The sequence below is a fragment of the Falco biarmicus genome, chromosome 1 (assembly GCF_023638135.1).
Source record: "Falco biarmicus isolate bFalBia1 chromosome 1, bFalBia1.pri, whole genome shotgun sequence".
NCBI lineage: Eukaryota > Metazoa > Chordata > Aves > Falconiformes > Falconidae > Falco > Falco biarmicus.
Genome location: NC_079288.1, coordinates 14319382 through 14335381, shown reverse-complemented (window position 1 = coordinate 14335381; position 16000 = coordinate 14319382). Strand labels below are relative to the sequence as shown.

Below are 16000 nucleotides of genomic sequence, written 5' to 3'. Positions count from 1 at the left end.
GTTATGAAACACGAGTGTACCGACTGTGGCTGAGGATTCTGGCAGTGCAGCACTGAGGCTGCTCCAATCGTGCCTGTTGGCGCAGGAGGCCATGGAGCATTTCTCTCCCACCAGCCCCGGCACGGCGCAGGACCCCGGCACCCTGGCCCAGTGAGCCGCAGGGACCCCGGCGAGGGACCCCGGCGAGGGACCCCGGCGAGGGACCCCGGCGAGGGACCCCGGCGAGGGACCCCGGCGAGGGATCCCGGCGAGGGACCGTGACAGGCGGTGGTGAGCAGGGAGCATGTGCGGGCTGCGTGTTGGCTGGGTTAGTTACCGGTATTAACAGCTGGAGGAGCAGAGTGCCACGCAGCCAGGCAGAGCACGGAGGGGTGCTCGGGGATTACGGCTCTGCGCGCTGGGCGCGGGAGGCAGGAGGAGGATTAGTGGGGAAGGGCAGCGGGAACAGGATTTATCAGCTTTCCAGATATGCATTACAGCTTTTTATAATATTTCACTGGATTGTCTAGGACTTTGCCTGGCTACAACCGGAGTTCCTCGATCATAAAAGAAACGTGAGTTTTTTCCTCTTTTTCTTACACAGTTGCATTATCTGTGTCTGCAAGCTGCTTGTCAGCTGGCCTTGACACAAGTAATAACCAGACAACTTTTTGCAGAGGCTGAGGTATTAACATTCATCACAGTCTGAATGGCTGTTTGATTTATTAAATTTATCCATGGCATCTAAGTACACGAGGCTTAGCTGCATTATTTATAAATTGCAGTTTGCTCTCAAGATGCCCTTCTCTGGGCATCCACGAAACATTATACTGGAAAAGTAAGAATGGATAATGTGAGTGTGTGTTTGTGTCACATAGCCTGGTGAGGCAGACTAGAATGCTCGGCTTTTCTAAACAATTTCTGAAGCATCACTGTGCTAAATAAATAGAGTAAAAATTTTTAGTAGGTGGATGCCACAGGAATTTGGATGTCGAGGGGTTTATGAAAGACACTTAAATACCTATGATTTAGTTAAAGATCTGCATGTTATTATAATTCTAGTAGAATTCCTTGCACACAGGAAAAGATCTCATCCCTAGCTACTGTGGGCTGAGACAAAAATCAATATATGGTACCTATTTTACAACAGTACCTTGGAAAACTTCAGCCTACAGCTACAGCACCATGTTGGAGTTTTTTGGAAATTGCAGATAAAGCATCATTCGCTGGGTGCTTGAGTTCTTAAATATCAAAGGGACGTACATTATGCATGAATGGTTTATTACTGATCAAAATACTTTCTAGGTTCAAGAATACTGTTTGCTGATAGGTCTCAGTTTATCGGTGAATGGTGACAGCAGACTGCACGTTATCTTTTGAGTACACATCCCTCTGTGTACCGAATGCATACACACATACATATACATGTGTGTGCAAGCACACATATAGAGTGTAGGTATGTACATGTCTGCATCTTTTCCACACTGGCATGGAATAAGACCTCCTGATTATTACTTTCTCACTGAGCTAAGTAGAAAGTATTGGATTAATGGAACAAATACCATATCTCCATGGTGTGCTTTCTGTGACAAGCTGTCAGTGGAACACTTTCCAAGTCAGCACTCTGCCTCACAACACGCCTTCCCGGCCCAGCTGCCTCCCGCGGGCTCTTCTGCATCCCTCACCACAGGCGACTGTGTTCACCACCAAAATCACTGCCTAGATTCACACCTACTTGTGCTAGAAAATTGGTCTCAAAAAAGTGGAATATCTAGTGAAAGAGCTGCCGTCAACCAAATTTGAACAAGTCAGCACTGACTCTCCAGCCTCAGGCTGCAGCTCTGTTCTGTGGCATTGCCTTTCACTTCCAAAGCTGAATTATCCATCAACTGTAAAACACCTCCCATGTACAATATGCAGTGAGTATCATGTATATTTTTAACTTGTGTATTTTCAACTTGATTTGACTAGTTTATGGACTATAGAGTTTTTTCTCCATCTTTCTGCTATCTCTGCATGAAGATTTTTTTTCTGCTGTATTTATCACAATGCATCATTATTTAACAGTTTTAACATGGTATCAGCACCAAAGATAACTTTGCAATCTAATTACATCTTGTAGCAAGAGCACTTGTAGCAAGCAGTAGTAAACTTGACAGAAAGCCCTCTCAGCTTGCAATGTTTCCACTACAGCATGTGGAGAAACTGTGGTGCTTCTACCTCATTTCTAGTTTGTTGGCAGACCTTATGTTGTGCTTCAAGTAATATTCAAAGCAGCACTGTTTCAGGAAATTGTTGCTCATGAGGGGGGATGTGCGTGGAGTCAGCACAGATCAATCCTCCAGCAGGTAAAACTTCGTAAGCTGGAAGAAGTGCTTATTGTTTCTGAAAGCCCAGACAGCAAGGCCAGATCTCTTGGTAGGGAAGCTGGCATGACACACCGGAGCTTCAGTGGTCAGGGCAGGCTGAAGGTCCCTTCACTTATGTCTCATTGGCCACCTCATTACTGAAAATTCCTAGATTATAAGCTTCATTTTGATGGGAAGGGGGTGGAAAAGTCAGTTTCTAGAAATATTTGAAAGTGAAATTATTCTCCAAATCAAACTATCGGAGGTGACTTGGGAAGAGATGAGGAAGAAACCCTTTTACTGTATTTAAATACAAACCCTCAGCAAGTTCTGCAGCAGCAGAACTGACTGACGTGGTGTGTTTCACATGGAGCTTGATGCAGAATATCCATGAGCAAATCATGGGCACTAACTCATAGCCAGCTTTGCATGCCTGAGCTAGACATTCCTGCCTTGGAACAATGAAGAAAAGCAACCTGAGTTTTCCACTTGCCTTGCAGGAAGGGCAGGGGTGAGAAAACTGGAGAGCAATAGAACTGGTGTGAGCTGTGGCAGCTGGTGGAGCTCTGTGGCATGCTGCTGTGTGCGGCTTGAGTTGTGCCAGGGCTGTCTCCTGGTCCTGCCCGTGCAGGACGGCTATGCACTGCTGGGACGGTGGCTGTGGTTCTTCCAGGGCCTGTGATAAAAGCTTCGTCTGCGGGTTTATCGGAAGAGCGCGGGGCGAATGTCTGCCCAGGGCCAGAATTGGAGGGTGTTTCTGCCTCTCCATCTGCAGCCAAATGCTCTGGGAAGGCCAGGTTGTTGGACTCTAGATGGGTCTCATTTGAGCATTGCATTGTAACTGCCAGAAAGGTCAATGATCAGGTTATATTCCATAGACCCTTTCTCATAGAAAAGTACACATTTAAGTTGGTTAAGGAAATTAATATTATACTAACCCTTCATTGAAAATTTCCTCTCTTTTTGGTGAAAGAACATCCTAGGAAAGGTGACAGAATTACAAAATCACCTCTTCTTCTTTCCTTTGCATGAATTCCTAAATTACACTGTTAAGTTAGTGAGACAATTCTGCATGATGTTTTCTTAAGAGCCAGAAAAACTAAAAATGGACCTGAGCCAAAATTCATCAGCATCAACCTGTATCTTGATCTGAGTGGATTTGGGCTTAAGACAGTAAGAGTACCAGGACGTATCTTCTAAACTTTTCTTTTAGCATGTCTGATTTCCACACAAATGTGGATCCACATTTTCATTTTTCTCTCTTTTTGCATGGTTTGGAAACTGGGATAATGTGGAATTCCTCTGTCGACTCCATTCAAGGTATGAGGGGAGAGCTCAGACAGCCCACCTTTGTAGTCTTTTTTTAACCCCTTTCCCAAAACTCAAGCAATGGCTCTGGCCACATATGAAAGTATGGCTGTGAGAAGCACTTGCTGTTGGCCATCTCAGGACCAACAGAGGCAGATACTCAGGGTTACTCAGGATGCTTTTAGCTATTTGAATAAAGGAACCGCAAATATTTGATAGGATCCTGACATTAATTTTGGGGCTTCCCAAGAGTTTTTCTTCCTACACACATTCACACAGTATGACGTCGGCCTTGACTTTCCAAACAGCCTCAAGAAAATAGCACTGTGTATCCAAAAGAACGGCTGCAAGACACAATCCTCCAGCTAGATCCTAACCCACTACGTTTGTCCTCAAAGAAAGCTGCCAAAAGAAAGCAGAAAAGTGGAAGAGGGATGGATTTTTCTAAAAATAGTGTTCATGAGTCCAGTTCCCTTCAGTTTACAATAGAAAACACAGTCTTGCTTCCATGCCAAGAACTCTGAATTTGCAAAATCCTGCTGGTCTTTAGACAAATCAGCTATTGATGAGCTGCAGCTGTCAATGCAGCATTGACCTAAGTTTCTGCACTGAGTAACCTATTAAGTGACAGTCCTCAACAGAGCAACTCTTCATCTGCAAGTCTAGGGCTGTTCTTCAGTGTCTTCAGCTTTTACCAGCTTTCACAGCACCACTGGAAGTATTCAGTCTTCTCTTAAAAATGCTGTAACTATTCCTTTAGCTAGGGGAGTAGAATTTTCAAGAACTTTACAATTTTTCTTCTATTTCTCTTTACAAATATATTAATGCAGCTGCCTAGTGTGACATCTTCTGTCACACTCTACGAGATCATTTTGGAAGCATGGCACTGACCTGCTTTTCATTATAGCAATTTTTTAGTGGTATTTATACATCTGGTATTATATATGTAACAAATGAAAAATAAGGATTAAAAGAAAACCAGCACTTCAAATTGGAAACACCTCAGGTCTGGTGTTTAGTCCTGTCAGCGCACTTTGAGATGCAACGTACCAAGTTCACAGCCTGTGCTTTGGGATGTCTCAAGGCTGTGTATAACCTCATAGCATTATAAAGACACCAAGGGAAAGGCGTATTTCCAGCATGGCCTGAAATGATTAGCACACACAGACAACTCCCTTCTCTGCATCCTTCCCAAAAGAGCTCCCCACAGACACATCAGTGGTGCAGGTGTTCCCCTACCTGTTAACCACATTGTTTTTATGAGATATTGACAGAGCTCTAGAAAGATACTTTATCCTTTACCAGGCACAGTGGCTGTTCCCAGTGTCTAGAGCATGTTCAACCAGGGACCTTGCATCCTCTTGAAAATGGCCAGCTGCCTGCTGAGAGACGTACTCAGAGCTAGGCACTACATGGCTGCCAGAGCTTGTTTCAGATGATACCACTAATTCAGAGGATAACACTAAAGTTCCCTCAAGGATTGCTGCCTCTGCCACCCCACTCTCCTGGGCAATGACAAGATCCCACAGGAGCAGGCTCTGAGCAGCGTGGCCTGCAGGAAAGCTTCAGAAAAGCAAAACAGCTTTTCTGTGGATGCTGGTAGGACCATGCCTTGTTTGAGCATTGCAGCTTTGTGGAAAGCCTTTGGGAAAGCATCTCTTACAGCTGGCACCCAGCACCATGCGCTCCAAAGCCTGACAGCACCTGAATAAACAAATAACCCACCTGCAACAGTTTTCGGGAGCATTCCCCAGCACGGGGACAGCGCTCTGAAATCTTGGCTACCAGCCAGCAAATCCACTGGTGATCAAGTCACAGCAGATTTAGAGGGATCTTTCTTTTAAGATGTTGGCTTTCCCAGAGATAGCAAGAAGAATCACAGCGTTATCCATTTTAGGAAACTGATTGGAACAGATTCCTATATTGAGATACTGGGATGTCAGGTAAGATGCATTTTTCAGCTCTACATTCAATCCTGCTGGCATATATAGAGATCTTACAGAAAAAAAAAACCCTCAAACTATTTTTTCTAATGACGTTTCCAGTCAAAAAATTTCAGGCACAAACAGCTAAAAATGCCATTCAAACAACTGAATGGTTATGAGTTCCCAATAGCTAAAAATTTACCTGTGACTAGTAAAGTGAAAAAAATCCTTATTTCATAAAATAAAATCACTCAGTGTTTTTCTGAGCCACATAAAATTCTTGCCCTCAATAACCAGATAATTATCTATTTCATAAAAACATTGCCACCAGATGCACCACCATTTTAGTGGTGCAAGTGATCCTTTCCCTGCTGAAGGCACAGTACCCAGCTGATCTTCTGTACTACTGCTCACCATCTCCACAGCTGAGCCTCACCACTACTTATTATTTTCCTTTTTTTCCTCGTTGCAGCGTTAACCCTTTCATTGTTCTCTTCACCTAGAGGTCTTCTCTGCTGTTTAACAGTTCTCATTGCCCATCTCGAAGTCCTTTCAATTATTATTTTATGATTTCACTAACTCAACTCTCAACTAATATGGTCCTAAAACCCCTTTGGCTTGAGAACTGATAAATAGGAACAGAAGACTCTACTTTTCTTCCATTTTCCTTTATTTTTTTTAAGTGAAACATGTATGAAACAGATAAATGATACATTTTCTATTACCAGATAGTAGTTCATATCTTCCTCACTCTTTCCTTTTTAATATCATCATCAAAAGTGATGCATTTCAATTCTTTTAGGCATACTTTGATGATATTGCAATATGCCATTTATGGAAAAAACAAATGACTTTTTTTTATGTCAGCAGCATTCTCTGCTATTTCCCCAGTAAAAAGCAACGTTTAATTTTTGAGTTGCACATTTGCAGCAGTTGCTGTGGGCGGAGAGTCTGCTTATTTATTTGGTTGGTTTTTACTACAACGTACTGTCATGGTAACTGTACTGAGGGCGAATGCATCTGGAGGTAATTGATATATGTCATATTGACTGCAGTAAAATTGGCTTGTATCATTTAAACTTTTTCAACCACTGGGCAAGGGAAAAGTTAGCCTTTTGAGACCCAGAAGCAGCTTTTCCTTAGTAAGTAAATAAATAAACAAACTAGGCAGAGCAACAGGAGCAATGCCAAATGTTTCTTGATGTTTGGCTGCAGAGCTTGCTGCATATTTAAATTAGGTTTGCTATCTTGGGTAGTAACTCCAGTTCTGCTGATGCATGGCAGGTTTTCCATCCTGCTAATGTGGGAGGCAGCACATCGCACCCTGCATAGCCATTGCTTGGGCAGATGGTGGCCAGATCCACCTCCCCTGGCACCAGGAGGCATTGCCGTGCACTGCCCAGAAAAGTGGCAGAGCCTCTTGTCTGGGGATGACACCACTTCCAGCTGCTCCCCACTACCTCACAGCAAACATGAAGGAACTTTTCTGAAATTTGCTGAAAGATGCATGCAGTAGCACTAAAAGGGACTAAACTGGGCCGGTGATGCAGTTTCAAGTATAATGTGCCCGACCATGGCTACACGGCTTCGATGCTCCTTCTCCAGCCAAGCTGCCACTCTCGGCACTGTGGATTGGCAATGCCTGAAGGGTCCCAGCCACCGCAGCACCTTCCAATGCAAATGACTGGGGAGCACTTGAGAGCTTTGCTCACTTTGTGAGCAAATCAAAACAGCTACGAAACCCGGAATTACAGTTGGATAAAGATGACTGCAAGTCTTACAAATTTATCTAGCCTCATCTTGCTACTAGGCGGGAAAGAAAAAAAAAAATCTTAAACCTTTTGAAAACCTATGTGATTGCTGCCACTATCATCGCACCTACGAGGGTTTGTGGCAGCATTTTATTAAGAGCCATACCTTTGCATTATAGATGACAGCTCAAACAGTGTGCTGTCTGCTCAGGTGCCAAAGCATGCAGCTGCCTCCTCCGTTGGCCAAGCCTTCCTCAAAATACTGTATGCTGTAAGGAGCACAGTAATTTCCCAGTTAGAATCTCAAATGGCTAATACATGCACACATCTTTCTTTTCAATTAGACAGCCTCTTTTGGGAATAGCTCAAGTTTTCAGTAGCCCCACGTTAGGAACAACTAGTGTATCAAATCATACCTATGCTGACAGACAGTATTTCTTCAGATAAATTAGCACAGTAACAATCAGCAGTATCTAATTATGGCTAATTTCCTGTTCATCTGCCTAGGTACTTCTGACCCTTTACTGTAATTCTTGAGCACTCACAACGTTGATCAGAGATTTTCAGTAATTTAACTTTAAGGGTCAGCTCTTTAGCTACTGTAAATCAATGCATTTTCTTTGGCTTTAGAGCTGATCAGAAGCGGGGGGTGGGTGTCAACTTCCACAGTAGAGAAAGTGGTCTTAATTTACTACAACATGCTATGGCCTTGAAGCCCTTTGCACCTGCTCACTCTCCCGAGTTCTTGGAGAAAGCGTAGCAATAAACACATAGAATATTTCTGGATATTACTCAGCCCTATACAATTGAGACCATGACACATGAACTTTAACAAAAAAACATTCTAAAAGCCACCTAAATCAGGTCCTCCAGACCACCCATCTTGTAAGATTAGAAAACGGGGACTCCTGCCTTGAGCCAACCCCATTTAGCAACGGAGGCTGAAAGGTCACACAAAAGGAATTCAGGCTCCATTGACAAAAGATGCAGCTGAGCTTTAATATATTTTTGGTCTGCAAGTTTTTGAGCTTTGTTTTTGATTTCTGCTTAAGATAGAAAGAAGTTCCACAACTAAATGACAAAGGGAATGGATGGAGACTTAATTGGCAACATCTATTTAAGAAAGAGGCATAAGTGAACATCCACAATACTTTAAATCAGATACCAAAACAAGAAGTACAGTGAAGGGACGTTTCTGTGCCAGGACTGTGGATTTCAGCAGTGTGCCCCAATTACAAGTTAAGCAAAAGCCATAATATTTTCTTTTCTGGAAAACACTGCATCTTTTCTCAACACTTGCCTGGCTCCACAGAGAAGTGATTGACTGGGAAAACAGGAACTTATGGGGAGATGCCAGCTTTTATTTGCTGCGGGAGGTTAAAGGTTCCCTAGAGCACAAAGGAGCTTTTCTTGCCCAGACAACCCCATCATGGTATACACCAGCACAACTAAAGCCTGCAAAGCTCAGAAGCAGTCAAGAGATATCTGGTGAAACCTGAAATTATTTTTTTCCAAACATTCACTAGTTTTTATCCATGGCATCCACACCTCAATATTTGGCAACAGAAATCTACTAAAAAAATAGCAGGATCTCTAGTTTCTTTTAAAGCAACATGCACAGCAACTCACAAAGCTCTGTAAGTACACAATCGTCAAATATCCTTCCAGCATAAAGCCTGGCTTTATTGCGCTGCAAAGAGATTAATAATCTTATCTATTGTGAGTTGATGCAATCTTTTTTTTCCCACACACACCCACACTGCTGTTTCCTTCTGATCTGCATTTGTAGCTTAGCTACTGTCTAGTTGAAAGGAAGGAATCTGATAATACCTTCCTAAAAAGATGCCTATACTGTGGCTGTCTGTTCCAGGCAGTGACAAAGAATGGAGATGTCAGCTATTGACAAAAGAAAACAAAGAACTTTTTTCCCAAACATCCCAAGAGAAATAACCTCATCATAAAGGTATTTCTTTTTCACTCCAAGTTAAAAGAGAGAAGGGAAAAAAAAAAAAAAAAAAAAGTAAGGCTGAAGATCTGAAACTAGCTTCTGCTTAATCGATCATTCTCATTGGATTCTAGTTTTTGAAGTGCGTAATTATAAACAACAGATGGAGAAAAGCTGAGCTAAAAAGAAGGAGGGGGGTGGGAAATAGTCACCCTGATGATGGGTATTTTCTATTTGGATGTGAACCAACCTTGCCCCTTGGTATTTCAGGTTTCAGCATCGTCTGTCAAGCAGCTCAGCAGAGCACAACAATGGCATCACCCTGGGTGCGTGTGGGGCCCCTCGGCCAGGCAGGCGCCTGAGGCCGGCAGCAGTGCCGCGCCAGGCTGCTCTGTCTGCCACGGCCATCCGGCAAGAAGGCTTTTCAGCAGGAGAAGGCACCGAAGTGATGGGCTGAACTTATGGGAGGAACCAGTGTCCAGCCAGACGGAGATTCAGGGGCCTGTCAGGAGGCGTGAAGGGCCCAGTTTCAAAAAGGGCATGGCCAAAGCTTTCTTCAGGCTACAGAAGTTTCTCCGTCGGACCCAGTTTTTGCTCTTCTTCCTCACAGCAGCTTACCTGATGGCTGGCAGCCTCCTGCTGCTACAGAGGACCCATTTGGTTATCCAGCAAGGTTCGCGTGGGACCTCCACTAACCAGGCCCTGCCAGTGCTGGATGGGATGGCTGGGGTAGGGATTGTAGACCCCAGGATGCTGCAAAACCCCCGCCCCGGTCCCAGGCTGCTGGTGGGCATGGACGCTTTGCAGGAGCCAGCCCTGGACCAGCAGCACAGCCCACGGTGGCTCGTGACCCGCAACTCGGAGCTCAGGCAGTTGAGAAGAAGGTGGTTTCACAGGTTCATCAGCGATCAGGAGCCCATGCAAACAGCAGGATTTAAAGCAATGAAGCACACTGCTGAACACAAAGGTAAGGGAAGTACCCCTGCCCTGTCTTCTGGCATGTGTATAAACTGCACGTCCCCCTAGGACTGTCCCAGGTAGAGATGGGCGAGCACCACAGTGCCCCTGCAGCAATGCCTTCCTCCTGGCTCATCACCACTTTCAAACCAGTTCTTAAGCATATCCACAGGCCAAAGTATGGTCCTGGTGTCCCTGGTCATGCTGAGCTGTAACTTCCTCCAAAAAGTATTTTTATTGATTGAGCGGAAGCCCAGTGAAATATGCTTCCCTAATTTACATTATTTTCTCTTCAAGCATGCAGAAATGAACACTGTTTAACTGATTTTCTTTCTCAGAATGGGAATCACTTTAAAAGTGGATTTCATTAAATTAACTACCCAAAACCACGCAACACCTTAAGTCTAGAAGTGCCTCTTCACTGCTAAAGCTTTCTAGCATATACCAAATTCTGTTATTGCAAACACACTCACTGTTCCTGACCTACCCCCTGTGACCACCTCTGCAAACACATTGTCCTTAGGGGGACAAGATGTGGGCCATACAACCCTTCTGAACTGGAGACATGCTCCCAGTGTTTGGCAGATTTGCTGGAAATTTGCAACAGACCAAGGGGAACACAAGGGGAATTCACGCCGCTGAACAGGTGTAGTGCATCAGTGGCCAGAGCACTGGGTACAAAACTCTACATTTTCCAATCCAAATGGAAAGCCATTCAGGTTTGACAGAAAAGTGAGTTCACTTCACTGTAAGCCTGATTGTGCTGCCCCAAGCACCGCTGATAAATACATGCATGGACTGCTTTGGTTCGTTCAGTAGGAAAGCTTTTAATAAACTATTATTCAGAGCAGGCAAAGCAGCAAAACAGGAGTCTGTAGATATTCACATTTCCTGCATGGCTTTACACCCTCATGACCCTCCAGAGAGCTGCATCACCCCAGCTAAGTTTGGGACTGCATCCCCTCACTGGACCCACGATGCTCTCCGGAGAGGTGCACAGAGCCGGATGCCCACAGCTCTGAGCTGTTACACAGCTGAGCAGCTCACCACGCAACGGGGAGCTGGAGCCCCAGCTCTGCAGTCACCTCTGACGGCTGAGCATCCCCCCAGGGAGCAGACAATCCCCCCATGAGGAACTCAACACAGAAAGCATCAGGATTCAAGCTAGCTGACTGACCATGCTCTCAAACCTGCAGCATCAAATCACGAGTTTGCAATCTTTCATCCTTTGCCTTTTAGAACTAGTTGTTCTTGGGGATGTTTCACCGACAATAAAAAAGGAGTGGGATCTGGATGACTAGACACCACATAACTAAACTGCTTCTTAGTTTGTTGAATAAATTTACCCAAACAAAGGGGCACCTTCTGCAAAATCCCCACAAAATGGGTGCCACCTCATAACTCCTACTGACTGACTTGTCAGAAATGGGAATAAGAAGGTGATAGTGATGGTGTATGGGAGATGAGTCACACAACGTGAGCCAGGCAAACTGTAACCACTGGAGTTACCTGAAACATCGATCTGGAGCTTCCATGAGTGCTCCACCGGTGCTTTGTAACATCCCATTTGTAGCAGGTTTTGGTGGCAGAGAGGAGAGGCTGCAAAGTGCAGATGTCTCCCAGAGAACCCTACTGCACTTTGTGATGTGCCCCGAGCACAAAGCCTGGGACCTCAGAGCCTAACAACAGCCCCTGGAACAGCACAGAACATAAGGTTACAACTGCTCCATCCCATGCATCAGTGACCAAACCTGGTGCAGGGCAGCAGAAAACTTTGGGGAGGGGCTCTGTCCCCATCCCTGTCCCCACTGGGAAGGGCAGGACGCAGACACCATCGGCTCTCTGCGGGAGGAAGATGCGCCTTCACCTTCAGCAAATATACATCTTTTGCTGACTTAGTCACCATCCATTTTAAATAAGCTCTTCATGGATAGTTGCAGAAAAGAGTAACATGAACCCTGCAGGCTACCACTTCTGTATGTGTACCTCATTAAAAAAGTATTTAATATTTACAAAATATTACTTTTTCACACTTTTGCAAGCAGCAGGCACCCTGGTCTCTGCTGTGCAGTAGCAGCTGATGATTTAACAAGGAGGGGTCCAGGCAGGGTGCTACCTAGGCAAGCCTGCTGTTCCATGTTGGGAGATTTGAGGGGGCCAGGGAGGACAAGCAAGTGATAAAATAATACCGGGTACATTACGTTCCCTTGCTCTGGATACCCTGTGATTTTGTACTTCCATGCTGCACATGCTCTGGTAGCACAGATAGTTTCAGTGGGTTCAACGAAGAAAACCTGGCTGGCTGAGCTCGGTGAGTGCCCACAAGCCCTCTGGCTTTGCCTCTTCCCCAGTCCTGACCGTGTAAAGACAGCATGGCAGATTCTCTGTCCGTGGACTGTAGCTGCTGGGGCTGCTCTAGTCCCTGCTGTGTTTGGTGACTTTCTTTTCCCCCCAATGAACAAAAGAATAGAGAAAGAGTAGAGAAACTTGATGAGTCTTTATAAGCTACTCTAATATTAGCCAGAGTTTGAACCTGTTCTTTAAAAACTTCAGTTAAAACCAAAAAGATTAGTTTTGAAATTTATTGATAAAGTTAGTTGAGACTAGTGCCTTGTTCAGGTTCTGACTGCTGACTGAGAGGAGCCAGAAGGACTATTTACTGCTGCATCTCACTGAATTATGCTGACTGAAATATGCACCATTTCAATATCTGACTGAGCATGAAGTGACATTATTAATAACAGTACTGTTAACAAGCACTGGACTGGAATGTTTTTGGAAATTATCAATTAAAAATTTCACTACCTATGTAGAGCATGTCTTCTTCCTGCCCCCCCCCCCCCCCCCCCCCCCCCCCCCAGTAAACTTACAGGCTAGTCATCTCATTATGGATCCCTTCCAAGATATAATGAATTCCTCTGTTGCTGTAATGCTTGTTAAAGTTTCAGCATTGCCCTGTGGTTCCCGCTCAGTAAAGCGTACATTACCTTATCACAGAGGCTGTGTTTGTGCCCTCCTCACCAGTGCCATCCTAATAATGCCCGACATGCCTCCTGACACAGCACGGCTGCTCTGCCCCTGCTCAGGCACGGGGATTGTGAGCCAGCCGTCACCAGGCTTCCCAGGGCAGACCCTTAACCTGAGGCAAAAATGATGGCATCTGCTCCAGCATACTGTGAACACCTCCCACTCCCACCCCTGCCCCACCTTGCCTTGCTCTGTGTCCACACAGGATCACGCAGCCTTGGGTAAGAGAATTCAAGTTGTCCTTTTTTTTTTTTTTTTTTTTTTTTTTTTTTCCTTAGCTCCACTTCAAGCTATCTTGCCTGCTTACATGGCAAGTGGCTCAGGGTAGGGACCACACCTTGTCCTGCCAGGAAGACCGGCAAATACTTCTAGTGCTACAGATAAAACCAGGAATTTGTTATGTAAAAAATGAAAAATTTCTGTTATGAAGGCTTTCAGCAGATGGGGTGTTTCATATCATTTCCCCTGGCCTGGTTATGCCATTGCACAGGATGCAGAGGTGGCAGGGACTGGCTTGCTGACATGACTTTCCACTCTAAGATCACAGAGTCTCTCCATGACTCATTCACAGGAGGATGTGAATGAGATATTACTGCTGCCGGCTGGCAGCAGTGGCGGGGGAGGCAGGGAGGAGCGGGGATACTGCCCGTGTCAGCTGGCCTGCCCGCACCCCCCAGCTTGGGCTCTTTGTCCCCACACACTGAGTCTTCTGCTGCTGCTGGTTTGAACCGAAGTACCCAAATCAAAAGTCTCCAGTAAAATGCAGAACATCCTTATTGCAGGTGTGTGGCTCCCATCTCGTTAACAGCATGCTGTGGGTGTATATTCACAGCCTGTGAATTTTCTAATTGCATGTTTGCAAAATTACCAGTGTGCAGGTCTTTGGATCTACTGTTGTGTTTGTAATATTTAAATGTTTGATTTATTATTCCTATCTGCAGAATCTCTGTTAGTGGCCTGAACTTTCTTTTTCTTTGGATTATTTTACTGTTAGTATAATGCCTTTCAGTTTCATTTTTTATTATATATTCTCTTCCTGTCCACAGCTCACGTTATTTAATTTCCCTGTGTTATCATCTCAATACTGCTACTTCTAAAATCAAATTTCCTTTTTTCCTTCATATTTTAATGATAAAATGTACTTATATACACACAATTACTTTATAATAGTGGGACTACACATCATCCTTCTAATCGTATATTAAAAAATGGGCTGGATTTTTGCAGTATTCTGTTCGTGACAACAAAAAGGAGGGTTAACATAGGATGCATTCTAAGAGAAATATTTATCTTTCATATGCTAAATAAAGGAAGACATATTTTAAGAGACTCATTTGCACTGCAGAGAAAGAGATCGTTCAATCCGATAGCTAGACAGGGCTGCCTAGTTAAGACTGAAGTTATCTTTCCATTATAGCTTTAATATAACTCTATGTACCCAAAGAAAATTGATTTTCTTAATATTTCTTTTGCACCATCTTATTATCAACTAGAGATTTTCAAGAAAACAAGCTGTCTCAAAGTTCATACATTTTTTGAAGACTACCTTCTCCTTTACTTTAGCAACGCGCCACGCTTTGTCACCGAAGGGCAGGAGCGGAGCAGGCAGCAGCTGCCTGCAGGAACTGTGGCTCCAGGGCCGTTGCAGACTCTGGATCTGCAAAAGCAAGCCTGCTTAAAGTAACCCAGGCGAGGAAGAAGTCCCTTCTGCTCATTTCCATTGGGCATTCGAGCTCCCCCCTTCAATAACACCTACCATGGTTCAGTACCAGTGGACAGGTCTGCAGAGCAGGCAGGACTCCAGACAGCTTGTGCCGCTTTTGCCACTGGATTGCCGCTGAATGTTTCCCCCCACCTCTCCCCCATCTCCATCCCATGTACATTGCCTAACTCTGGTCTTGCATGTACACAGGCACCTACATGGGATGCTTCAGTGATGACTCGAGGGAGAGGACACTGAAGGGAGCTGTGTTTTATGACTTAAGAAAAATGACAGTATCTCACTGTCAGGAAGCTTGTGCTGAGAGGTGAGTGGTATTTTTTCACTGCAAGTTTTCTCTTTTCTGACACTATGTGGAACTGAATTTGAAATGGGAAAAACATGCATATGTTAAACACATAGCATCTGTGAAAACTGTGATTATCTCATACCTTCAGGCGTGGCGTAGCTCTGCTACTTTGCTTAAAGTAGACTATCTCACTGCTGCCTATTCTCTTTTATTATAGCATGGCTACTTACAATATATTTTCTGTTGTACTGGTCAAAAGTTACTGGTTTGTTAGATAGTCTTTGTTATATATTGCCCTGTAACCGAAATCTTTCATAATACTGGAAAAACTATGAACAAACTAACACTCCCAGGAACAGGAGAGAGCAAGATGACCAGGTGCATGGGAAGGAGCACAGCCATTCCCAGCACAGGCTGGGGAGCTGCCAGTCATCAGGGAACAGACAGGCATAGTTCCTGCCACCGCTCCACCTGCCTGGTCAGCCAAGGCAGGATGCAGACCAGAGACAATCGTTAGTATCTGGGACACGACTATATAAAAATATTTATGAAAAAGACTTCCCATTGCTCCCAAGCATAAGGGAAAGCATAAGAAACAATGCAATTTAGAGCTATTCCTGTGAAATCTTCTTCCCTTGGTCTGTAGGGCAATGTGGTGCAAGTGGAGCCCGTCACTTTAGGAGTGCCTGAACTGCAGCTTAACCCTATCTTGCTGGCTTTTATATCCCTGTTCCAGCCCAGTCCCCTGCAG

General features: G+C 44.6%; 1 protein-coding gene across 2 annotated transcripts in view; it reads left to right on the top strand.

Annotated features, from left to right (window-relative positions):
* The first annotated feature begins 211 nt into the window (after window positions 1-211).
* The window catches only part of WSCD1 (WSC domain containing 1), a 32681-nt gene continuing 16892 nt past the window's right edge, over window positions 212-16000 (top strand). Inside the window, exons 1-4 of one of the 2 annotated variants that reach the window (XM_056326508.1) lie at window positions 212-270; window positions 510-554; window positions 9527-10223; window positions 15153-15267. In XM_056326508.1, coding sequence (XP_056182483.1) covers window positions 9797-10223; window positions 15153-15267 — 542 coding nt within the window. In that variant the 5' untranslated portion in view covers window positions 212-270; window positions 510-554; window positions 9527-9796. The remainder of the gene's footprint in view (window positions 271-509; window positions 555-9526; window positions 10224-15152; window positions 15268-16000) is intronic. The other variant, XM_056326509.1, reaches the window with a different exon arrangement.